This window comes from Urocitellus parryii, chromosome 6 (genome assembly GCF_045843805.1).
Source record: "Urocitellus parryii isolate mUroPar1 chromosome 6, mUroPar1.hap1, whole genome shotgun sequence".
NCBI lineage: Eukaryota > Metazoa > Chordata > Mammalia > Rodentia > Sciuridae > Urocitellus > Urocitellus parryii.
Window position 1 is genome coordinate 9367265 of NC_135536.1, and position 19648 is coordinate 9386912.

At 58.4% G+C, this 19648-nt stretch overlaps 1 protein-coding gene across 1 annotated transcript; it reads right to left on the reverse strand.

The window, feature by feature from the left end:
• Positions 1-5610: 5610 nt before the first annotated feature.
• Bdkrb2 (bradykinin receptor B2) lies at positions 5611-13922 on the reverse strand. The gene is made up of 3 exons (XM_026399441.2): positions 13889-13922; positions 10002-10114; positions 5611-6859 (listed from the first exon to the last, which is right to left on the reverse strand). Exons 2-3 carry the CDS (start codon positions 10073-10075, stop codon positions 5749-5751), a joined length of 1185 nt encoding a protein of 394 aa, XP_026255226.1. The 5' UTR covers positions 10076-10114; positions 13889-13922; the 3' UTR covers positions 5611-5748.
• Positions 13923-19648: the final 5726 nt, after the last annotated feature.

Sequence of the window (19648 nt, forward strand, 5' to 3'; positions counted from 1 at the left end):
CCCTTCAGGTGGAACGGGCCGCCCCCTTGCAGGACTTGTCAGGCCCTCTAACATGCACACAGGCACGTGGAGCCCCGTGAGGAGGCGTGCTAATCGCATTTCCTGGACTCATTTAATCAGAAACCAGGGTGGTGGTTATTTATTTATTTAATTTCGAACCTTTGGGAAACTCTGGGGAATAAATAATGACACAAATAGTCTAAATTGTGAAAGTGGCCCTGCCCTTGGATTGCCTAAAAGGGCCCTGAGAAATGCCATCTGTGGGCAGGACGGGCCTCTTGAATTCCCCATCCCAAAGGTGAGACGCTGGGGCCTGACTTGGAGGTCGGTGGAGTGGAGACGCCTCGCCAGGGCTTGAATCCCCGCTCCACCCCTGCTGGGCAGGGCCACCTGGGCCCTTCTCTGCCCTCTCCAGGAGCCGCTCTGCAGAGCTGGGGGGCATTGATGAGGTGCAGGCAGCCGGGCTTGGTGGGCTCCTGGAAGGAGCTGTTCCTGAGGTCGTCATCTTGCTGTTGCACAAGACAGAGGGAGTGTCAGCACAGGGCCACCCGCTGTCCTCATGCAGCCAGACCCGGAGAGGAAGCAGATGCCTGTCGCTGGCCACTGTGGGGGTCACAGGTGACTCCCGTGGGGGAGGCTCGAACCCCGGCTCTGGCCATGGTTCAGGGCTGTGCATAAGCAGCCTCCCTCCTGGTGGGCTCGGCCCAGGTGGGCCCTTTGGTGGGGGGGTCCCTGAGTCAGCCGGCCCTGGGGCCTGCGGGTGAAGACAGGAGCAGTCCTGGGTCCGCAGAGACCAGCACACCAGGCCTGGGGCCCTGGAGGAGGGGGCCTGGGCTGGCCCCTGAAGTGCTGTGTGACTTGGGAAAGGCCTCAGGACCCTCTGTTTGGAGGTGGCACGTCCTGTCTTTCCTAGGAAGCCCTCTCTCACGGCTCACAGGAGGTGGCAGGGCAGGGACTCTAGGCCTGGCCCCAAAGTTCTCCCCCCTGCACCTAATATTCTAATATTGGGAGGGGGGTGAGAGGAGCCCCCAGAGGCAGGTAATCGTGATTCTAGGTGAAGTGTCCCTGCAGGTGTCTCTGTGCAGGGACTTAGAGCCAGAGCAACAGAAGTGGCTGCCAGGAGTGGTGGGAGGTGGAATTAGGCACGACCCTGGTGGGTGGGGGTTCTGTCTTGGGGTGATGAGAAGGGTCTGGCATTAAGAGCAGCGATGGTCGCCCAACTCTGTAGATAATGAAAAGCTGGGGTGGGTGGACCGTATGATGTGTGAGTCATCTCTTGATAAAACTGCTGTGACAAATGTGAGCACAAGGAGCGGCCACTGTCCCTGGGGGAGGCGACGGTGCAGAGGGCATGTGCAGGTGCCCCATGGGGAGGGGCTCTGCCGCAGCGCGCCCACCCCAAGGTGAAGATGTCCTATGTGGAAAGTGCACCGGGTCCCCCCTTCCTCCCAGCCTCCCAGAGGGCAGCTCGGGGCGCTGTCCACTCACTGGTGGTCCTCGCCCCTCTGACGTCGGACAGAAGAGGCTGGACACCCAAGGAATCTTCAGGAAGCAGGTTTATTGACTGTAGGGTCCAGAGGGGCTGTTGCCTGAAATTCTCTGGACCTCGAGTCTGGAAATTCTTGGAACCTTATCCCCAAGGGGACGGGGGCACTGGAGGTTTCCATTTTTGTAGAGTCTGCATAAGAGATTATTTTTTCCCTTGAGTTCACAGAGAGTGCTTTTGGTCCCATGTTTTTTTAGATTAGTCAGAGGTTTTACAACAAAAGCAGAAGCAACACCATCAAGTCTGCGGCCACACTCAGTTTTTGCAAGATGGAGCAACTCGGCCTCACAAGAAATAGGAAGCCCTGCCCCACATGGGTTTTTTGTAGGAATTTTGGCTGTTGTCCTGTGTAAAAAGCTTTCTGACGAGAGGAGGAACTTACATGTTACAAATATGGTGGGGGTTTCTGTTGGATTATGGTGAGGGTCCCCCAGGTGGGGGTCTCCCGGGTGGGGGTCTCCAGGGTGGAGGTCTCTGGCCTGCTTCACCTCGTGACCTCCAGCCTTCACCGTGGTTGCTGCCGCTGTCCAGCACCGAGAGAGGATCAGATGGCTTATGGCCAATCCGGGGAAGATCTAGGTTCAAAATTCAAAGTACGGTTCCTACCGAATATTTGAAAAATTTTAAGTCAATCCTTGTGAACTGAGGGCCCTCCCACTCAGGAGCATGGAGTCCCTCGGGCGCTCAGCACAGTGTGAAATACTTGATGGGCCTCTTGGCCTTAGGCCTGGCCACTGCCAAAAACCGCAAACAGACTTAAACTTTCAGCAGTCGCATTGCAAACCCGACCTCTGTTACTCATGGCTGACCACACGTCCCCTGGGCCGGTACTGGGGACGGTCAGGAAGCTGTGTGAGGCCTTGCAGTGGGGTCAGGGTCGGGTAATATGGCGATGGCCCAGGACACAGCCGGTTCTTGGCCTACGGAAGCACAAAGACGCCTCTCAAGGGGCTCCGTAAGTCAGTGGTGCACTGACTTGGAGCAGGAGTTCCCGTGGGGTCACTTGATGTCCAGTTTGCTGCTGGGTCTGCCTCCAGTTTTATAGATAAAGCGATGTGGATGCGGTGGGATGGTCAAGACCACTCAGCAAGAGGAGCCCAGGGCAGGACTGGCTGGCAGGGCATCCACAGCCGTGCTGTCCCACAGCCTGTGCCCCAGCCCTGATCTGTGAGTGTGTGTGAGTCCTTCAAAGGTGACCTTGGCTGCAGACTGGAGACCTGGGAGATGGTGGTGGCTAACATTGGAGGTGGAGAGACCAACTGAAGACAGGTGGACATGGAAGTGGGTAGATCCAGCTCACACTCATGGGGTCGAGTCTCAAAAACGTGCCAACCCACCAGGTGGGAGGCATTAAAAAGCAGTGCATTGAACAGTGAGCCCCAGGGTCTGGAGGGCAGACTGAGCAGTGATTTTAGGTTTTTTTCTTTTTCTGTAGTGAGGATTAAACCCAGGGGCACCCAGGGGCTAACACTGAGCTGGGCCCCCAGTCCTTTTTATTTTGAGACAGGATCTCACTAAGTTGCCCAGCCCCATCTGGAACTTGCAATCCTCCTGCCTTAGCCCCTGCCCCCGCCCCCAGGGCTGTGCTACTTATGGAGACACAGAATGCAAGTTCTGTTTAGCGAAGGACAGAACTGAATGAAGGACACTGAGGAGGATGGGTACAGCTGCCCTGAGAACGTGCAGGCAGTGGCTCTTACTCTGGATGTTATTCGACTCCTGATTTGAAGGGAAGGTCAAGTGTAGGCACTCAAAAATACATCCTGTGTGAATCAAGACTGAACCTCAGCCGTCCGTGATTCTGGGCCTCGTGGGCACCGGAAGGGAGCTGGTGAGGAGCTCCCCATGGAGGGATCTAGGAAATTTGTGAAGCTCCATCATTGCAAAAGCATGAGACCCCTGATCTACACCCCAGAAGCCAGAAGAAATCAGTGGATCCCCCAGCCCCTCAGCCTTGCGACTTCCCAAGGCAGCATCCAGGGACAAAACTCAAGGTTAGGGAGCTGTGACAAGTGAAGGGATCAAGTGAAAAACCGCTCATCCATTTATTATGCTGTGGGACAAGACGCATGCTCACAGGGTTCCCTTCCTCGTGGCTGCTGAGCTGCTTTCCTGCACAAGTGACAGCTTTGGGCTCTTTCCGGGCACAGACCTCTCCACCAGGGGATCAACACCCCCCCATGGGTGGCTCCCCTCTGGCCGAAGCAGTCTCGCCCCAGATCAGGCAGAACATGAGGAGCCCAAGGCTGTGACCAGCTGTAACCAGCAGCTCCCTGGGGAAGGAAGTTGGGGGGGGACTTTTTGGTGACAAAATCAGAGTCAGATTGGCCAGGAATTATGGGCTCACTGCACCCCGATCCTCCTGGGGTCTAACAGCTGGCCGCTAATCTTCATTTCCTGTTCCACTGAGCTCACTGCTGCAGCGCTGCACGGCTCTAAGCTGCCTGATGTTGGAGTCCGGGCCATGGCCCCTCCACTGGCGCAGCCCCTGAGACTTGGCACGGTACTGGCCACAGAAGGCAGTTAATTAGGCGCATCCCAGGGACTGGGGCAGCGTGCCATGCAGCACTGAGCCTCGCCTGCGCCCCGTGGCAGAGCCCAGCCAGGCCCTGTGCCTGGCCCTAAGGGGAGCACGTGCAGCAAGTCCCCTGATGGAAGGCCTGCTCGGGCCTCTGTTTAGCCTCCCATCTGTTCAACAAGTGGGTCTGTGGTCTCCACAGGGCTTCCTAGAGGTCACACATGCCCTGACCGGGCAGCCCAGTGGGTACAGGCTCGGCACACCCAGGGCTGTGGGCCTCCCTATGGTGTAGGGAGGCTGGTCCCAGAAGCTGATGCCTTGGGGTGAGTGACCTTCATGGGTCTCGGCTCTTGGACGGCTCTACTGCTTCCCACCCAAGCTCTTCTCTGGGTCCCTCTGGGCCACCTTTGAATAAACTACTGACTGGCAGTCTTGGTTGCTGAGACCAGGACAAGGGAGAAGTAGGACTGGACCCCTGGACAGGTGGGGGCTGAGGCCAGGGTCTGAGCACTGTTGTCCCAAGCAAGTCTTACCAGAGACCACTCTCCGGCGGCCACGGAAGGGGTGGCCCCTTGCAAAGGCTTGGATGTGTGTGTGGGGGGATGGGGAGGAAGGTGGGAGGGGGCGGGGCAGGTGATGGAAGGCAGGTGGGGACGGCCAGCCCTACTGAGCCCCTGCTGAAGCTGCTGTGCCCACCTTGGCTTCTAGGTCTGATTCTCCTCCAGGAGCGAATTCCAAACCTCAAAGTCTTTTCCCTATAATAATCCATCCCGCTTGGTGTGCAGAATGACATCTCACAGTGACACAACATCTTTTGCTTCTCAAAGGACTTTTATGCTTGTCTCATTCTTCAGTCCTCACAATGACCTCATGTTACATAAGAGGAAATGGAGGCAGGGACCAGAGGATTGTGCATCTAGCAGTCAGCTAAACTGGGACCTCGGGTCCCTCCCAGCTCTGCTGTCTGTACTGCTGCAGCCTCTTGCCTCACCATGCCACGGAACTGCCTACTAGTCACTGAGAACACACAGACACTCCCAACCGAGTTCTGCGGATGCTCAGAGAGAGGCTTTCCTCTGGTCCACTCTTCAGTGCAGTGTATACAGCAAGTGCTTAATAAGTGCTTATTGGGTTCTCCTTTTGCATGGACCACATGTCGAATAGTGAGAGGAGCCAAAGGCTCATGGGTCAATGCGTTTTTGTAAGAATTTAACCTTCATTAATCTGCAGAGTCATCCTCCAAAGTCCTAGCTGCATGGATTAATGACACCCAGGGCAACGGTGCAGCCAGGTCCAGCTGTGCACCACCACAGACCAAAGCTGGACCATTGTTCTCTGGAGCCCTGAGCTGTCACGCTGAGGCAGGGAGGGACCACTGGCTCGGCCACTCCTGCCCCTGTTCCCTGCTCCCCTTGGCTCCTGGAAAGCAGCAGCAGGCCCCGCAGGGTCAGCAGGGGGCAATAATACTGCTGCCTGTAGGGGGCGCTTGGCTGTGCCCAGGTCACCTCCTCATCACGGCTGTGCACTGCCATCCTGGAGGGCGGGAATCGCTTTCCTGTATTTTTCCTGAGACACCAACTCATTGCTCGAGATCACCGGAGGCCGCCAGCTCCTTGCTGGGCCGGTGCTGGACAGCCGCTGTCCGTCCGTCCTCGCGCACGACAGCAGCAGCCCCTGGTCCCGTTCACTGGCTGCCCCTCGCCCAGTCCTGCAGTTTGTGAATCTGGCGGTCCACCGAGATGGAGGTGCGCAGCGTGCCCACGGAGTTGTCCGCCGGGACGGGCTCGGGCACGCACCCCACTTTCCCGCACGTGCCCCGGTACACCTCGCGGGACTTCTTCCGGAAGCGCTTGCCCACGATGACGTACACCAGCGGGTTGAGGCAGCTGTTGCTATAGGCCACGTAGGAGCTGATCTGCGTGATGACGTCGATGATGTGCTCGTTCCAGCAGCCCGAGAGGATGCCGAGGCGCAGCAGCGTGTCCAGGAAGGTGCTGATCTGGAAGGGCAGCCAGCACACGACGAAGAGCAGCAGCACGGCCAGGACCAGCACGGTGGCCTTCCTCTCTGTCTGGATCTCCTTGAACTTCTGCATCTCGTTGTTCCGGAGCACCTGCATGATCTGCACCGTGCAGAAGGTGATGACGCTCAGGGGCAGCAGGAAGCCCACCAAGTTCAGGAGAACATTGGTGAACACCTCCCAGGTGTGGGACGGGTAGATGATGACGCACGCGGTCACATTGTGGCCCTCATCACTGTACCCCCTCATGGTCCGGAACACCAGCATGGGCGAGCTCAGGAGCAGCGTGCACCCCCAGATCACCAGGCTGTAGAGTTTGGCCCAGCGCACCCCACGCATCCTGCCCATGGACATGGTCTTCACCAGGGCCAGGTAACGGTCGATGCTCACCAGCATCAGGAAGCAGATGCTGCTGTACAGGTTCATGTAGATCATGGTGTTCACCACCCGGCACAGGACCTCTCCAAAGAGCCAGTCAAAGTTGTTGGCAATGGTGATGGCCCAGAAGGGCAGCCCGCAGGCTAGGATCAGGTCAGCCACCGCCAGGTTCCCCAGGTAGATTTCGGCCACCGTGCACCTGCTCTTGTGCAGGCAGAACACGCTGAGGACAAAGACGTTCTCGACTGCAGCCAGCACGAACAGGACCCAGAGGAAGGGGGCCTGGGTGGCATTGAGCCAGCCCCACCACTCGGTGTCCGGGCAGCTGCTGTCCTGGGAAAGGGTCCCGTTAAGAGCAGATTCGAGAGCTTGTGAGCTGATGTTGAGCATTTCAGTGCTGAAAGAAAGTGAAAAAGAGGCTTTTAAAACTCCAGGTCACAAGCGCAGAAGGTGTGCAGCAGTGGGATGGTCCATCTGCCCCCCGGGCAGCAGGAGAATGGGCTGAACTGCTGCAGCCAGTGCCAGAAGACCCTGAGACCCCACCCTCCGTCTTACAGTGCCCCTCCACACCTGGACCTAAATGGGACCTCATTTCTTCACCTTGAAGCTCCCTCAGGGTACTTCCTGGGCCAGTGTCCATCAACAGCACTAACGCTAACCATCTGAGTGTTGGGCCGGGGGTGTCTAGAAGCTTCCACAACAGGAGGGTGCATAAGAGTTATCCTCACTTATCCTGTGACCCCTCCCAAAGGAGGGGTCATTCAATTGTGTCATGGATGAGCAATTAATTAGACAAGAAAAATATCCTGCCAGACTGGGAGACTCCAGCCTGGGCGTGAGACCAAGGGCCATCTGCTCACACCCTGTCTCCTGGGTATCCTGCCTCTTCTGGCACCGGGCAGCCTCTTATTTTCACGCCCTCCATCTGCAAAGTGTGGGGTGACCGTGGTGGGATGCATGATGGAGAGAGAAGGTGGGATATCGCAGCCAGACAGTCCTGCTGGCTTCAAATCCTGGTTTGCTTATTTATTAGCTGTGTGACCTCGGGGAAGTTGCCTCTCTGAACCTCAGTGACCTAACCAACAAAATGCACTTCTTAGGATTGTGATGGAGCTCTGAAATGATGTGCAGAAAGCTCTAAACTGCATTTGGTTCAATAAACGAGTAATTATTTTTGTCCACTGATTGGAACAACCGAGTCAAACCCCAGCCCCGCTGTTTGCAGTCCTGGCTTCTGTGTGAGTGACTATTAATGGAGGGGGTCTGGAATCCTCCCCCGAAAGCTCATGTATGGCCAGTGTGGTGGCGTTCAGGGGTGACAGCCTGGATTATGAGGCCTGTGACCTCTTCAGTGGATCAGTCCATCTGAGGGTTCATGATTTGAACAGACTCTTGGGTGTTGACCACAGGCAGGTGCGTGTGGTTTGAGGGAGTAGGTCCTGGGGGCTGTGGCCTCTAGTCCTCTCTCTCTTTTCCTCCTTCCCAGCGGCAATGAGCAGGATTCCTCCCTACGCCCTTCCTCCACGATGTTCCACCACCTCAGGCCCCGAGCAGTGGAGTCAGCTGACCAGGGACTGAGACATCTGAACCCATGAGCCAAAATAAATCTTTCCTGTTGTCAGGTATTTTGATCACCCAAAGGCTGAGTAACGCAGTGACCTTGTCATCAACCCACTGACTCCTCTTTCACTCAGAGACCAGGAGGGAGGCGGTGTTCTGGAAGTGTCTGGGTGAAGACTAACCATTTCTACCTTCAGGAAAGAGGCACAGGACTGGGGCAGAAGTGGGCGCCAATTCTAGCTCTCTCTCGCTGCGTAGTCTTGGGAAAATTGCTTGATCTCTCTCGGCTTCCATTTTTCTTCCTGGGGAGTAGCACATTATTCGCCTCCCGACTTGCCACGATGGTGGCAAGGTTCACATCCGAGAGTGGTAGTGAAGACACACTGAAAAGCGTGCAGCACACTCAGAGAGCGGTGGGCGTGTCCCTAGGGCTTGTGGTGTGTGTGTGTGGAGAGCAATGGGCTCCTCCTGGGAGGTCATGGCTGGGAGGCTCAGGAGGAGGAGCTGAGCAACCGAGTGCAGGAGAGGCTGCCCGTGGCCTCTGGGATTTCCCAGGAAAAGCCCTGCTGCTGCTTGTGCAGCTGGAGGCCATCTTGAGCTGGACTGGGGCCCACCCATCCAAGCTTTTATCCTGGAGGGGCTTCTGAGCACCTGCTCTGAGCTGAGCCCCGCCCTGGGACAGGGACACGAGAGGAATCCCACTCTCCCCTGGTCCCGTGAGTGTGGGGTGGAGTGGCCGGCCCAGGTACAGGATGAGGGTGGTGCAGGTGGATGAGGATGGGGAGCCAGGGGTGGGAGACGGGCAGAGCAGGCAGCGGGAGCCGCTGTCGCAGAGTCGGAGAGGAGTGAGATGCTGGGGCACGTGGTACCAGGGGTTGGAGAGGACAGGGGGAAAGTGCGAGAGGTGAGGTTGAGTAAGGGAACCGAGTGTCTGCCCTGGCTGCTGGGGAAGTGGGGCGCTGCCCCTGTAAGGAGGGGGAAGGGGAGCTGAGGGGTGTTGGGGAAAGATCCCTCTGGTGGCTTGAATAGGCCCCACACTGTTGTGATACTGTTGCCTTCAAAAGGAGCAGCGCACTTCCCCTCCCTGTGGATATGGGCGGGGCCTGGCGACTGCTTCTAACCAATGGTGGCAGTGGTGGTGTCCTCAGGAGTAGGTCATAAAGTGTGCTGCGGCTTCCTTCTCGGCCTCTTGGATTGCTTGATCTGGGGAACGCAGCCACCATGTTGGGAGGACACCCAGGTGGCCACAACCAAGGAACCGAGCAGGACCCCCTGGCGGTGGGTCCTCTGGCCCCAGAAGAGCCCAGGTGCTTCTGCTCCCTGAGCTTTGCATCCTCGCAGCTGAGGCTCCAGACACCATGTCACAGGAACGAGCTCCCCAGCGCAGCTTCTAGTCCTGACCCCGAAACAGGAGGCTCCTCTCCAGTCTTCTGAAGCTAAGACCTCCCGTGGCCATTCCCTTAGTCGACATTTGGCCCCATTTCTGCAGCTATAGAACACCCGTGGCCTCGGTGCCCCAGACCCGGGCACTTGGTGTTTCTCGGTGTGTCACTAGAGACTGAAACACAACACTGGGCAATGTCTTGACTTCTCAGCTGGACAGGTGGAGAGCCAGCCAGCAGGCTGGCACCCTGGCCCACGGCGCATCCTGAGAAGCTGCAGGATCGGCTGTGGGTGGGATGTTGGGAGCCTGGGCCGAGTTGGCCCTCTGGAAGGCTGCACCTGCCACAGAAGCCGGGTGGCCTCGAGTTCAAGGTTCGATGCTCTGACCCTCATTTCCAAGTTTGCCTGGGAGGTCTCGAATGTGACAACCAGGAGCCTGCCCCGTGGCCCTCCCACTGTCCCCTGCAGCAGCCCACTCCCCCACCGGCCTGCAGGGATCAGGACACTGTCTGCTCCTTGGCTGTGGACCGAGGGCCGGGCTCTCTGGGGAGCAACCAGGCTGTCTAAGCAGCACAAGGAGAAGGCCCTGCACTCACCTGAGGGAGGCTGTGGTGGGCATGGGGTCCTCATGCACAGAGAGCAGCCCTGGTCTCTTCCAGGTGGAGAACATCTGGCCTCAGAGCAGGACGAGGGCGAGGCCCGGCCTGGACTGGAGGAAAGAGAGGAGACGGTTAGCGGGCGGGGCCGTCGGGGACCATAAGTGCATTCATTCCCCACCAGCGAGGGAGCAGAGGGTGCGGAGGCCAGTACCCCGCACATGCTGATGAGGTGCTCGCTGCACGCTGGGTGCTGGGCACGTAATGGCGAGATGAGTGCTGGAGCCAGAGGGTACCCAGATGGTCACCAGTGATGCCCACTGATCAGACGCAAGGTCCTGTGTTAGTGATATGGTTTGGGTGTGTCCCCAGGCATTTTTGTATTGCAAGCTGGGTCCCTAGGGGGGTGATGTTGAAGGTGGTGGCTGAGTACAGGGTAATTTGGCCACTGGGGCCACTGTTCCCCAAAAGACACCAGTTGGTTGTCTGAGAGGGCTATTGTACAGAGCAAGACTGGCCTCCCCTCCTCTGGCTTCCTGTCTGGCCATGTGATCTCTCCCTCTCACGGGCACTCCCAAGGTGATGTCAAGAGGCCCTCAACAGAGCTGGTTCCACACTTTTTGCACTTTTTGGCCTCCCAATCTGTGAGGTAAATAAACCTCTTTTCTTTGTAAGTGTACAGCCTCAGGTGTTTTGTTATAGAAATGGAGAGTGAGTAGATACTGATGTTGAAACCTGAGCATGAGCAGGAGTAGGAGGGTGAAAGGTCATGGTAGAGGAAGAAGGAGCAGGTGCAAAGGCCCAGTCAGGGGGACTGGAGGTCTTAGGCCCTGGAGGCTGCTAGGACAGGGGATCATAGGGGCCAAGTAGAAATGTGGAGTGGGGCTAGCAAGTGTCCATTAACCTAGGCATGGGGTGGTGGAGAGGGAGGAGGATGGATTCCAGAGGGTTCAGAGAGTAGAGCTGATGTGCTGGTCCCAGGTTGGACACAGAACGGTTGGGGCTGGGGGGTGCTCTGCCTTCTACAGAGCAGAAGAGCAGGGAGGGCAGGCCTGCAGGGGGACCCTGTATCTAGACTGGACTGAACCAGAGAGTGAGGTTCTTCTGAGACTTGCAGCTGGGGAGGAGAAGCTGTGGCCCAGGGGGGGCTGGAGCTGCCGGAGGTCTGAGGGCAGAGCCGGACGGAGGGGAGTTAGATGGGCCTTGAGGGCTGCGATACGCATAGGAGACGGCTTGGAGGAGGGTCCTCGGTCCCTTCTGGTGTTGGCAACACAAGACTCCCCTGTATTGGGTGGCCCTGGAGGAGAGGTGCCACTCCCACCCCTGGGGGCCTGTGCCTGCTGCACGCCTGCCCTGCCCCGAGGATCGGGGTGCAGGAAGGTGCGGATGTTCTGCATCCTACTGCTGGGGCTGCAGGTGGGGCTTACACCCCTTGCTCTCCTCCACACCTAGCACTCCCTGCAGGCTCCCAGGGGACCTGGGACTCCTGCCTAACACGCATGAAGAGCTGTGGGCACATGCAGTTGTGTGTGTGTGTGTGCATGGGTGTGCCCAGGTGTGCATGGGTGTGCCTCGGATCTTCCCCGTGCCAGCTTCCAGCCCCTCAGGAACACGGGGTCTGGATGGGCCCTGGGCACTGCCCTTCTGGAAGCCCGGCTCTCCTCATTCAGCTGCGGGACGTGGTGATCAGGGAGCAGACGGCCCAGGGAAGTCACTCAGAAGATGAGGAGGCCGAGTCAGTCGATGGGGCGCCCAGGGCAGGTGTTCAGTCGACACCCGGAAGAGACTCAGCAGAGCCAAGGCCAGGACCCGGAACTTGCCAGGGACGCAGCGAGCAGAGTCCCTCTGATCCTTTGGTGGGGGGGAGGTTGGGGGAGGGAAGAAAGACCTCGTGACTGGTTTTCTGAGGGGGCCTTTCCTGGCTCACGGAGAGAAAATCCACCTGCGGGCCAGAGGTCATGTTTGAATCACTTATTTTAAAAACATTTCAAGGATAACTCAGCGCCCACCACTCATTTGCTGGCTGGCCAGCAGGGAGGAGGGAGGACGAGCCTCCCCTGCCCCTTGGGCTGGCTGTCCAGCTGAGCTGTGCAGCAGGGGACCTTAGCCTCCCTGCCTGGCCTCCGATTCCCACCCAGAGAAGGACAGCCACGAGTTAGCTCAGGTCCTGTGGTGCCTCCCCCCTGGGGAGATGTCCATGTTTCCGGTGACCTCTGTCTGGGGGTCCCAGATCTGGCCAAGTCAGCCCAGCTGAACCTCATCACTGCTCGGGCTGTAACACAGCGCTCATTTCAGAACAGTCTAGGACATTCCCAGTGTCCAGAGTTCAGGGGACTTAAGCTCAGGGGACAAGAGAATCTGGGAGCCTGGGTCCCTGCTGGCTCTGTCCATCTGCTCTGGAGGTGGGACTTGGGCAGGGGGCTGTGTGTTCTGCTCCAGGTCCCCTCCGGCTTTCCCCCTGGACCCCTGCCTCTGGAGCCCCATGGGGACAACTCCACGGCTCCTTGCCACCTGGGTTCTCTGGGTTTGGCCAGTGGAGGCCCAGGCAGGAGGCTGAGGGAGGGCGGAGTGAAGATGGGCTTCCCGGGCGCTCTCCCTTTTGTCCCCTGTCACAATGTGTGCCCATATTTTGGGGTTTCATATTAGAGCTGGCCCTCAGGGACTGGACCAGAGTCCACCATGTCCACTGGGGTCCTGCTCCCAGAGGGGAGGGGCAGGGAGCTCAGCCGTGGGTCCGCAGCCCGAGGCACAGGGGAGGCACCTCCTGTCGGACTGCCCTGGGACTCTGTTCACCTTCCCTTCATGTTTCCCAGCCTGAAGGTGCTGTCGCTCTCTGGGGACCTGACTAACGCGTCCAGGGATGGTGAGGTCAGGTGTGAGGGCAGGGGGGAGGAGCGTGGCTCGGGGCGTGGCGCAGGGCGTAAGGTGGGATCAGGTGCAGCCCTGGGTGATCTGGAGTGAGTCCCCTATCTCTGTGGGCCTGGGTTGCCCCTGAGCAGAGCCGGGAGGGTGGACATCAGCCCTCTCAGACGCAGACCTCCATGGCCAGGCAGGGGCCTGTGGACAGGCGCGGACTCTAGCGGATGCTTCCAGGGGACCTCCCACGTTCTGACCCGCCGTCCTGTCTCCACCAGGAACACTGTGCACATAGTTCCCTGGTTAGTCACCGAGCACGGGGCTGGGTGCTGTCGGGTGAATTCCACGTTAGTCTCAGAGGGAGTCTGTGTGCTTTCCCAGGAGCCCCGGTCTCAGGGCCTTGGAGGCTGGGCCTCCCCCGGGCACAGGGCGTCACCATCTCCAGCACCAGGCTTTGCCCGGACCCCCAACCTGGGGCAGTGATGGGGTTCAGGGAGCTGGGGAGCCGCAGGTGCTGGGAGGACGCACTGAGGCCAGAGCAGCCAGAGGCCTCCCGTGATAGGGTCCCTGTGCCTCGCAGCTCTGTGGCAGGCGGCCACAGGATCTGCAGGCCCCGTCTCCAGCGTGCACCCAGCTCCCTCTGCCTCGGTCACCTCCTCCGCCGCCTCTCTCCCGGGAGCTCAGCATCAACCCCTCCCGCTCCTGGAGCTCACGTGGGGTAAATGTCTCTGCTTCTCCGTGAGCTGCCTTTTGTGACAGGGGCCTCGGCCGAGGAGGGCAGAGGGAAAAGGTCCTTTTGTCCCCATGACAACGCATGCTGGTATTTGGGGGTCTCATGTAGGAGCTGGGGAGCATTTCCCAGGCGGGGGTAGGGTAGACTGGTGGGTGATGACCTGGAGTCCTCCTTCTCACTAGGCAGGGAGAAAGGCGCAGCCTCGTGCCCCGTGTCTTCAATGCCTCTCTAGTATTCAGAAGCTCCCTGCTCTGGACATGTCCCCTGAAGCTCATGCACTGAAACCTTAGTTACTCACTCTGCTTGCCCGTCTGCTTTCTGTCAGGAGCTGAGCAGCCTTTGTCGTCCCACAGTCTCGGACTTCCATCCTCCTGAGCCAAACTGGACCTTTTTTTCCTTTGTAAATTTCTCAGTCTCAGGTGTTCTGTCATAGCAACAGAAAACAGAGACATTCCCTGTTTAACAGGGAGAGCAGGCTCCGCTGTGGCTCACCCCTACCCCCCCATCTAGTCATACTTTATAATAAAGTGTCTATATTTTTATAAATAACTCCTTTTAAATGACAAATGAAACTCATTTTCTCTTTAGGTTGGTGATATGAGCTTACAGTTGGAAAATAAGCCAGTAGTAAAGCTATACCTGTGCAGGTGCCGTAGATATGGCAGAACAGAATGGTCAATGAGGAAGGGTCTGGCGGTGTCTGGCTGGACACGTGCAGACAAGTGGGGGGGGGCAGCCTGGCAGTTTGGGGGATGGACTGGAACCAGGCCTTGGACTCAGTCCTCCTCCAGGGGCAGGCTGAGTGACCTCGTTGTGCCTCGTTTTTCTCAAATGTCTGATGGGGCTTGGTATAAAAGTATCCTGATCCTCCCCGCCCCCCTCGGGCTGCTGTGGGGAGCAGATGAGTCAATGCAGGTCAAAGGCAGGGAGCGGTGGTCAGAGTCCTTCCCAGACCAAGGCACCCCCATGAGAAGGCCACTCCAGGGGCCAGGACGCAACCCAGCCTGCTCTCCGGCTCACACTGACTTCACAGACGGAGGGAGAACAGGTGTTTCTGAGATGCCCCAGCTGCCCACCCAGGGGAGGCTTTGAGGAGGTAGTAGAGGGGTGTGTGTGTGCGTGTGTGTGCGTGTGCGTGTGTGTGTGTGTCGCAGCATAGCCAGTCTCGGAGGGGAGCACCCTGCCTCCCGTATCGCCCCACCGTCCCTGCTCCCCACGCCGGCTGCTGTGGTCAGCACGCCCTGATCTCTTGGACATTTGCTCAGGGCACCCAGCAAGCTGGAGTCAAGGCCAAAGCTAGAAAGGAGGGGGGTCTCCTGAGCTCTGCTTCGACACCCCCACGGTAACCGCTTTCCCCTAGGTCCTGGTTCACAGGGTCACCGAGTCAGGGTGCTGTTCACGGAGCAGCACTGGGTGAACGTCCGGCGGCAGCTCACACGGGGAAGGGCCAGCTACGCCTCGTAAACCTCCCGGGCAGGGAGGTGTGGCCCCAAGCCCAGTCTCCGGGAGCCCTGGAGGCTCATCTCCGAAAAGTGGAAGCGGCCCGTGGGGCAGGTGGTGGGAAGCCACCCTCCAATCGTGGACCTCCCAAGAGCCGGCCCCGAAAATGGGATCAGTCCTGGGCACAGGCACAGGGGCCCTCCTGGCATTTGGTCACTTCATGGGCCAGAATGTTCTGGAAACTCTTATGAGGGGACAGGAGAACCTTGAGGGCAGAGCCCTCTCCATCTGCTGTCTGCAGGGGAGGGGAGGCTGGCTGCCGGGGTCGGCTCACCCTCCGGAGACTCGCTGAGTCCTTCTTCTCCTGTTCACTGCGGCTCTTCTGGTCAGCACCTTTTGTTTCTTTGCCCCGAGTTGGATTTCATATTTTGTTTAAAGCTCTTTTCTTTTTTTGAGACAGGATCTTGCTAAATTGCTGAGAGTCTCACTCAGTTGCCCAGGCTGCCTTCAAATTTGAGATCCTCCTGCCTCAGCCTCCTGAGTCACAAGGATTCCAGGCTTGTGCAGTTTTAATAAATGACAAGTTTCATCTGACATTCTAGGGCTCCTTTCCCCTAAAGGAAGAGTCCCCTTTCTGACCAGCAGGACTCAGGTCTTGGTGATGCCCGTGGCCTCAGGGCACTGTGTTGCTGGAGCTCAGAAGACGGACCCCACGGACTGCTGCTTGATGCATGGAGGCCTCAGACCTCCCCAGAATCAAGGTCCCCGTGACCTTCCCTTGGTTCTTTTCCTCTCAGAGCAGAGAGCGCAGTCCTTCAAGGTCCCCTTATCTACCTGACCAGCGCTGTCAAAAGAGGGACACAATTGCCTTCAGTCTTATGATTGAAAAGTCATGAGCACAGAAGCCCAAAGCCTTTATTTATCCCAGGAAGAAAGACAGGGTCCGTCGACACACCTGGGCGGACTTTTCCACGCACCCTTGTCCCCCATTTCAGTCCCACGGAGACTCACATCATCCATTATCTGTTCTGTGGGCCCCCAGGACTCTGTCCCAGCCCAAGTCCACAAGGTGCCCCTAAAACTCTTTTGCTCTTCCCTTGAAAACTCCCTACCTCCCGCATGGCTGTCCTCCCTGTAGAAAACCGCTGAGCCCCGTGGAGCTGGTGTTTAATGGCACTACAATGATTCTTCTGTGCACGTAACAAATCCGAGGGTCTTGTCTCCAAGTTAAAAAAAATTTAGAAAGAAAGAAAAAGTCCCCCGGGCGGCTGCCTGGCGAGAGCGCGGGCTTCTTCCTGGGCTCCCGTGGCCGTCGGGTGGCTGGGACGCTCTGCTGACGGCTTCCCACCACTGGAGGCCCCTCAGCCCAATCTTCCCAGCCGACATTGGTTGGGTTTGAGCTGCGTGAGGCAGGAGGGCTGCCGAGGAGCAGAGTGCGTGTGTCCAGGGCCTGGGTTCAGGGGGAAGCTTGGCCACTCACTGGGTGTGGCCTGGGAGAATTCCCACCATCCCTGGGCCTCTGGGCGCCTTCCCATGTGCCCATGAAGGTGACAGAGCCAGGGCCACGTGCCTGGAGGTGTCCCAGGCCTGGGAGGACAAGGGTGCTGCGGTTTCGTGATGAGCCCCACACCTGTCAGACTCCCAGCTCCGGCACTGACCAGCTGGAGGTGGCCTTGGACAAGCGGTCATTCCCCAGAGCCTGGCTTCCTTCATCTGCCATCTGGGGTGTCCTTGTACTACTTGGAGAGGCTGCGAGGACGCTAATGATCGTGGGCACTTGGGACAGCTCTTGGCACCCTGAGCTGCTGCACAAATTCCAGCTGTCCCTCCTCTGCCTCGGGTCTCTGCAAACAGTGCTGCCGGGGGCCAGGGCTCTGTGCTGCAAGACGGATGTCCCCCCCACTTCCCTTTCCTTCACACAGGGCCAACGGAGGCCCAGAGAGGTGGGGAGATGTCTGGAGCCCCCAGCAAGGATGCGACAGCCTGGGGCAAGAGCCACGGTGTGCCTGCTCCTGCTCATGGGTCTGGGTCCGGGCCACCTTACTGGAGTCCTCCTCCTTCCTCCTTCCACCCTTGGAAGTTCCCCAGGTGGGGGAGCTCCTGGGCACAGCACGACAGAGACCGGCTTCTACCAGGACACACCTGGTCCGTGGCTGAGCTTCCCCTGGCACCCAGGTGGCGGAATCCCAGTTCCCAGCCCCTGTTCTGTTCAGCCTCCCCCAGCGGCGCTGGTCCCAGGGAGTAAGTGGAGCTGAGCGTCTGCACCAAACCCCTGTCCCGACCCAGGCAGAGGGGCTGGGGGACACGCCCATCGTGGAGAGCAGATGCCTTTGCACAGAGATAGAGACACCCTCTTCCCTTGGCCGGAGAGTCCCGTTTCCTAGCAGGGGCAGTTCAGTCACAAAGAGAGGAAACAGGAGGAAAGGCTTTGCCACACGGGAAAGGCCTCGGGAGGGAACTGCCCTTGCACGTGGCTCCCTGGGACAGCCCAGGCCAGGAGGGGAGCTGTGGTCAGTGCGCTCAGAAGGCTCTTTCTCCCTCCATCTCTCCAGCCCAGGAAGGTCCCCAGTGTCTGGAGGGTGGGTGGCACAGCCCTGCTGGGCAGGAGAGAGATGAGCTGTCCAGGGGCTGGCCATGCTGGCTGCTGGCCCGACTCCTCCCCCATGTGCGGGCATGCGCCCGCCCTGCTTGCCACCCAGCCTGGTTTACAAAACAAGAAAGGAAGACACAATAAACAGAACCCCAGCTAGCCAGGGGGAGAGAGCCCGTGGTCAGGAGCAGCTTTGGCCCTGAGGAAGGAGTAGGCAGGAGGAGCTGGGGAGAGCGAGCTTGGGGCGGGGAGTTGTGTCCCTTCCTGCACACTGTAGTATGTGGGCCTCAGTCTCCTCACAGCACCCCTGGACAGGACCAAAGGAATGAGGGCACCCGGCAGCATCCTAGCGCCAAGGCCACCTCCTGGAGAAGCCCCCCGCCCCTGCCCTCCGGCCAGCAGAGAGCCTTCTTTTTCTAGGACTCTGCAGCAGAGAGGTGGGAGGAGATGGCCTGAGGGCAGAGCCCAGGGACCAGCTGGGCCCCGCAACTTCACCACCTCTGGGTCTCTGTGGCCTCACTGGGAGGATGCAGGGTTGTAATAGAGGATTCTGGGGACCTGGGGACAGCCACTTCCCTAAAGACGAGGACACCTTGAGCTCCCCACCCTGAGCCGCGTGCAGAGGGAATGGGATCAGGGCAGAGTTCCTGAGGCTCCAAAGGTTTCCATGGAGACGGTGCCCAGCAGGCTCAGCGAGGTCCCCATCTGCGGACACGGCACAGAGGGCAGGTCCCTCGTGGCCTGCCCGTGGACTCATGCCAAAGCCGCGTGACCTCTCTCTGCTGCCCATTTCTGTGGTGGGACTCTGGCACCCCTTGGAGCCCAGGGAGGCAACCTTGAGATTCCAGAGCTCCGCGTCCTGCCAATGTTGACTCTTTCTAGAAAGGAGGGGGGCGTGTTCTGAGAGCTGATTGACAGCAGTGGGCCCCGCCCCTCAGGACCTGGGGCGCAGGGAAGACAGCAATGGCCCAGCCAGCTCAGGGCTCCTGGCCTGCCCTCGGTGCCCACAGACCTGGCGGGCAGCTCGGCTTTGCCTCCACGTGCTGGATTGAAGTGACTTGGCCTCCTGAGGAAACGGGGAAGGCCTCCCTGAGCAGGGTACTGTGAGGCAAAGGTGACAGACCCCAAACTGCAGTTTGAACCTGGTGGGCTGTGCCAGAACCCCAGGAGTTGGGGTGTCTCTCTCTCTTTTGGGCCACTGGGGGTGGTGGAGGGATGTTTTATCACTGAGCTACATCCCCAGTCCTTCCAGGTCTTTCTTTATATTTATTTTGAGACAGTCTCACTAAATTGCCCAGGTGGGCCTCAAACTTGCATCCTCCCGTCTCAGCCTCCTGAGTCCCAGGATTTTAGGTGTGTGCCCCTGCACCAGTTTGTTTTAAAAAACTTTTCATGATAGAAAAGCTTGAATACACGCACAGGTAGGTAGACGAGCGTCATGACGATCCACGGACCTCTCACTAATGCACAGCCAAGGTGCCCCGTCCTCCCGGCCTGACGCAGATCCTGTACGTCCGTCTGTCAATCAATCTGTAAATATTTCAGCAAACGTCTCCAAAAGCCCAGACTCTTGGTCCAGAAAGCAAAGCCACACGAGCATGGTCACACCTAAAGCCACCTGACAAGTCCCCCTCGCTGCTGGCCCGGCCCTCTGTTCCATTTCCAGGCGTCTCACCGATGTCACGCTATTTTTACCCACAGCCGGTTTTCTTGGATCAGAATCTGACTTGGGGCTGTTCGATGCCTCTCTCGGGCTTCTTTCCTCTCCTGGTTCTGTGGCCATCTGATCCCAGTGCCCAGTGCCCAGGGCATCAATGTCCAGTAGAAATGGAATGTGAGCCACAGAAGCTATTTTAATTTCCTATCAGCCTCCTTTAAAACAAAGGAAGAGGACTCAGGTGAAACTAATTCTGATGCTATATTGGTTTAACCAAATATGTTGGCTGTGGTTTGGCCGTGGTTGACCCCTAGGGTCATGTGCTGGGAGCTTCATCCCCAGCATGGAAGGGGGTGGACATTTAAGAGGTG

Bases quoted from the DNA above. Each gene is read 5' to 3' on its own strand.
- Bdkrb2 (XM_026399441.2), bottom strand. From the start codon at position 10,075: ATGTTCTCCACCTGGAAGAGACCAGGGCTGCTCTCTGTGCATGAGGAC. The intron at 6,860-10,001 runs GTGAGTGCAGGG...ACTTTCTTTCAG, and splicing joins CCCACCACAGCCTCCCTCAG to CACTGAAATGCTCAACATCA.